This window comes from Alosa pseudoharengus, unplaced genomic scaffold (assembly GCF_046254945.1).
Source record: "Alosa pseudoharengus isolate Yale_2024_CS ecotype anadromous, Long Island Sound unplaced genomic scaffold, YU_APseudo_1.1 YU_APseudo_1.1_scf_6, whole genome shotgun sequence".
Taxonomy (NCBI): Eukaryota; Metazoa; Chordata; class Actinopteri; order Clupeiformes; family Clupeidae; genus Alosa; species Alosa pseudoharengus.
In genome coordinates, this window is record NW_027468848.1 from 16,696,894 (window position 1) to 16,701,197 (window position 4,304).

The 4,304-nt window shown below is 46.3% G+C and overlaps 1 protein-coding gene across 3 annotated transcripts in view; it reads left to right on the forward strand.

The window, feature by feature from the left end:
* ntrk2a (neurotrophic tyrosine kinase, receptor, type 2a) overlaps positions 1–3,672 on the forward strand; it is a 28,548-nt gene extending 24,876 nt beyond the window's left edge. For all 3 annotated transcript variants that reach the window (XM_076269604.1, XM_076269605.1, XM_076269606.1), the window contains 2 exons: positions 2,654–2,812; positions 3,487–3,672. In XM_076269604.1, coding sequence (XP_076125719.1) covers positions 2,654–2,812; positions 3,487–3,672 — 345 coding nt within the window. The remainder of the gene's footprint in view (positions 1–2,653; positions 2,813–3,486) is intronic.
* Positions 3,673–4,304: the final 632 nt, after the last annotated feature.

Here is a 4,304-nt window from a genome sequence, read left to right on the forward strand (position 1 = left end):
CATTGCGAGGTATGTACAAACAGGCCGCAATGATGTAAAAGCGCAAACTGCCTGTCGCGGGAGCTGAAAGTGGCAGATTGCGTTTGTCATGTCATGCATATGCATTCATGGGAGGATCCAGGGGAAAGTGGGAGTTTAGCGTAAAAAGATGGGAGGAGAAGAGTAAAAAGCGCCTAATTATGTATTCCGCAGTATGTACAAAGACTGCTCCTGAAAGCGCACGTCTATTCTGCGCCTAAATACTTCCGCCTTGTAAAAGCAGATGTTAATCCAAATTGCAGTTCAATGCGTCAATAAGAGAACCTTTCAAAGACAACAGAATCGCTATTTAGAGCACCAGTTTTTGTGGTGAAAGTATTTGTACTACCAAAAGCAACCTCACTTAACTTAAACTTTCCTACTTGCTATATTTGACCAATCTTCCATAGCCTACGTGCACAAGTAGTTTGAGTAGAACTACTGATCTTCATTATCTCTCTGCTTGTTTACATCTTATCATGTATGGTATTATTTCATGATCGCTAAACGTTTGATTCTTTTTAATGTTGTCATCAGTTAACTTCATTCAACTGCGCTTCTATGTAGGCGCTGCCATTTAGTTGTGGACGTTAGTAAATTGCGTTTATGGGCGGAGAAAGGCAGAGAAAGGCGCAGTTTACACTAAGGATAGAACGATTGATAAATACGACGGAAACTTGGGTCTGACAGCGTTCGCAATCTGCGGTGTGTCCATGACGCTGATAACGCTACGTTTGCAAATGTACGTACATCTGGCCCTCAGTCCTCAATGTACAAATACTCATTACTTTACTGAACACCAGCTCCATATATAGGTATATAGACCCTTTCAATCTGTTCCTAGAGGATTTCCGGTTGAAATGTTCAAAACCAATGCAGATACGTTGAAATGAAAATAAATTGGCCTTTGCGTAACGTTCCACAAGTCGACTTTACGTCTTTACTTTACTTTACTTTTGTCCCCAAGTTACCAGATGCCTTAGAAATGCACATATTTGTTTCTGCAGTTGAAAGGGTCTATAGGCCAATGAATATACAAGCCCCCCCCCCCCCCCCCCCCCCCATGATTATTTGGGGAAAATCACTATTTTTGGTTTCAATATTGTTTGCATTTTTACTCTGTATTTCACCTTCTCTGTAGATGGCTTCTCTGTAGATTTTGCATTTTGTGTGAGCAATTTAGGGTTTTGTGTGTAGAGTTTTGAAAAATAGACACAAACTTTTGAAAATGTGTGTAAAGAGTTGTAAAAAACTGTTGGATATATTACGTTCACTAATGGGACTGTAGGACTCAACAGCTTATGTGTTTTGGTTTGGGGTTGAGAGTAAGTATGTGCGAGAGAAGGTTGTCAGTGAGTTTGTGTACGTAAGCTTGTGTGTAGCTCTGTGGATGGATAGTGTATGTGTGTGTGTGTGTGTGTGTGTGTGTGTGTGTGTGTGTGTGTGTGTGTGTGTGTGTGTGTGTGTGTGTGTGTGTGTGTCATTGTCTGTGTGTATGTGTGTGTGTGTGTGTGTGTGTGTGTGTGTGCTTGTTAGTGTGTTTGTGCGTTAGTGTGTGTGTGTGTGCGTGCGTGTGTGCGTTAGTGTGTGTGTGTGTGTGTGTGTGTGTGTGTGTGTGTGTGTGTGTGTGTGTGTGGCTTCCTGTCTTTGTTTTCTTTAGTGTCTTTTTTTTCTCTGGAGCGGAAGGAGTTATCCCTATAGAACTGCAGTTTCCATAGAAACCAGAGCCAGAGAGTTTCAATGGACTGTAGAGACAGGGACAAGAGAGTGAGAGAGAGAGAGAGAGAGAGAGAGAGAGGAAGTACGGAATAGAGGGAGATGTGTATGGGGAGAAAGAGGAGAGATAGGAAAACAGGGAAAATACATGAAGAAATACAGTATAATAGATGCTCTGTGTTATGGCTCAGTCGGCAGTCAGTGTGTTTGTGTGTGTGTGTGTGTGTGTGTGTGTGTGTGTGTGTGTGTGTGTGTGTGTGTGTGTGTGTGTGTTAGGGATGAGAGCAGCTAAAAGCCATGGCTTCTAGAATATTCCATGAGCTCTGATGTTAAAACTATTAATCTGGGCTCAGTGGGCCAGAGCGCCTCATGCATATTTCAGCGCAGACACACACAAATGAAGAGAGGAGGTTAGAGGGTTAGGAGGCTAGAGGAGGGGGAGAGAGAGAGAGAGAGATGGAAGGAGGGAGAGGGGATGAGAGAGGGATAAGAGGAGAGGTTTGGGGGAAGGACAAGGTCCACAATACTGGGTGAGGTCATGAGAGGTTGTAGGCGGTCACCGTGGAAACACAGCCAAGGGCTTTTTTAGAGAGAAAGCAAGTTCATTCTCAATTCCAGACGCAGAGCTGACTCACTCCACTCCAAGCCAATCACTGCACAAGGTCAATCCATGCCTAACCAATCCAAAAACAGACTCATTTCACTCCCAACCAATGAGTAGGCAGACTGACCTTAGACATGGTTAATTATAGATGACTTTCAAAGATCTTAGCCATTCTACATAAAACCAATCGCTGAACAAACCCATTTTGCCAAGACCAATGAATCAGACAGACTCCACAATAAAGACTTAATGGACTCTGTGTACACTCAGCCAACCATAAACCTTGATATTTACTGTATGTGTGTGTGTGTGTAGGTCGGTGGACACACCATGTTGCCGATTCGCTGGATGCCACCAGAAAGCATCATGTACAGGAAGTTCACAACGGAGAGCGACGTGTGGAGCCTGGGCGTGGTGCTGTGGGAGATCTTCACCTACGGCAAGCAGCCCTGGTATCAGCTTTCCAACAATGAGGTGCGTGACCCTTCACCTCCGACCTGTGACCCCCTCATCTCTATCCCTTTAACCCTGCTACTGTCCCCTCAGCACAGAGCAAGCTCTGGCCCCTCACCCTCCTCTAACCTTCATCCTGAGACCAGCAGTCTAACGCTAAAGTGGGCGGTTCCTCTCCACTGACCCCTGAAGTGTGACCCATAGGCTCTCGCCTTTCACTCTGGCACCAGCTGGTCAGTGGGTTTTAACCCTGTAAGCTCTAGCCTTTGCCCTCTCACCCCGAAATTTTGGAACCAGTCGTCTTACAAAGAGATCCACAGCCCATTCTCTCCCAATTAACCCCTCGCCTTGACCCCGCTTCTGTCATATTTGACCCCTTGACCCCGCTATTGTCATTTTTGACCGTAGAATCTAAACTTGAACTTTTAATGTTTAATTGTCCACATCCAATATATGACCTCACAATGATAGAAAAGACTTAGCAGAATGCGTCAGTATGAGTGTATGTGATCTGTGTGAGAGAGAGATAGAAAGAGACAGATTGAAAGAAAAGAGATAAATGTGTAAGTAGTGATATATATTTATTTCTGTGTGTGTGTGTGTGTGTATGTGTGTGTGTGTGTGTGTGTGTGTGTGTGTGTGTGTGTGTGTGTGTGTGTGTGTGTGTGTGTGTGTGTGTGTGCACGTGGTTGCAGGTGATCGAGTGCATCACGCAGGGCCGGGTGCTGCAGAGGCCGCGCTGCTGTACTCAGGAGGTGTTTGAGCTGATGCTGGGCTGCTGGCACCGAGAGCCCCACATGCGCCTCAACATCCGACAGATCCACAGTCAGCTGCTCAGCCTGGCCAAGGCCTCACCTGTCTACCTGGACGTCCTGGGCTAGGACACACAGAGTGAGTGAGTGAGTGAGTGAGTGAGTGAGTGTGAGTGTGAGTGTGAGTGTGAGTGTGAGTGTGAGTGTGAGTGTGAGTGTGAGTGTGAGTGTGTGTGTGTGTGCGCGTGTTTGTGCGCATGTTAACTGGGACAGACAGCCCTATAGGAGCTGACCAAACACTGTTCATCAGAGTACCCATTCTTGCCCACACATTCTCTCTTCTCTCTCACTCCCTAAACACACACACACACACACACACACACACACACACACACACACACACACACACAAGCACACCCCAGGCAGAGAATGTCACATCAGACATTGTTCAGAGGATTAGTATGTGTGTGTGTGTGTGTGTGTGTGTGTTTGTGTGTGTGCGAGAGGGGTGTGTGTGTGTGTGTGTGAGCAGAGGTGATGTATATTTCATTAAGAGGCTAATGCCCCCCATTAGCAGCTGTTCCCTGTAGAGAGACTGGGCGAGTCCCAGGGAGAGGAGTGGGAGGGCGGGAGCAGAAGACTGAGCAGGACGGAGAGGGTCAGGGGTCAGGAACGAAGTAGCCATTGAGGGGAGTCTGCAAGGACAGCCCATTTAAACTGACCTCCTATACGAAGCAGATCTATCACTACACACAGGCTAA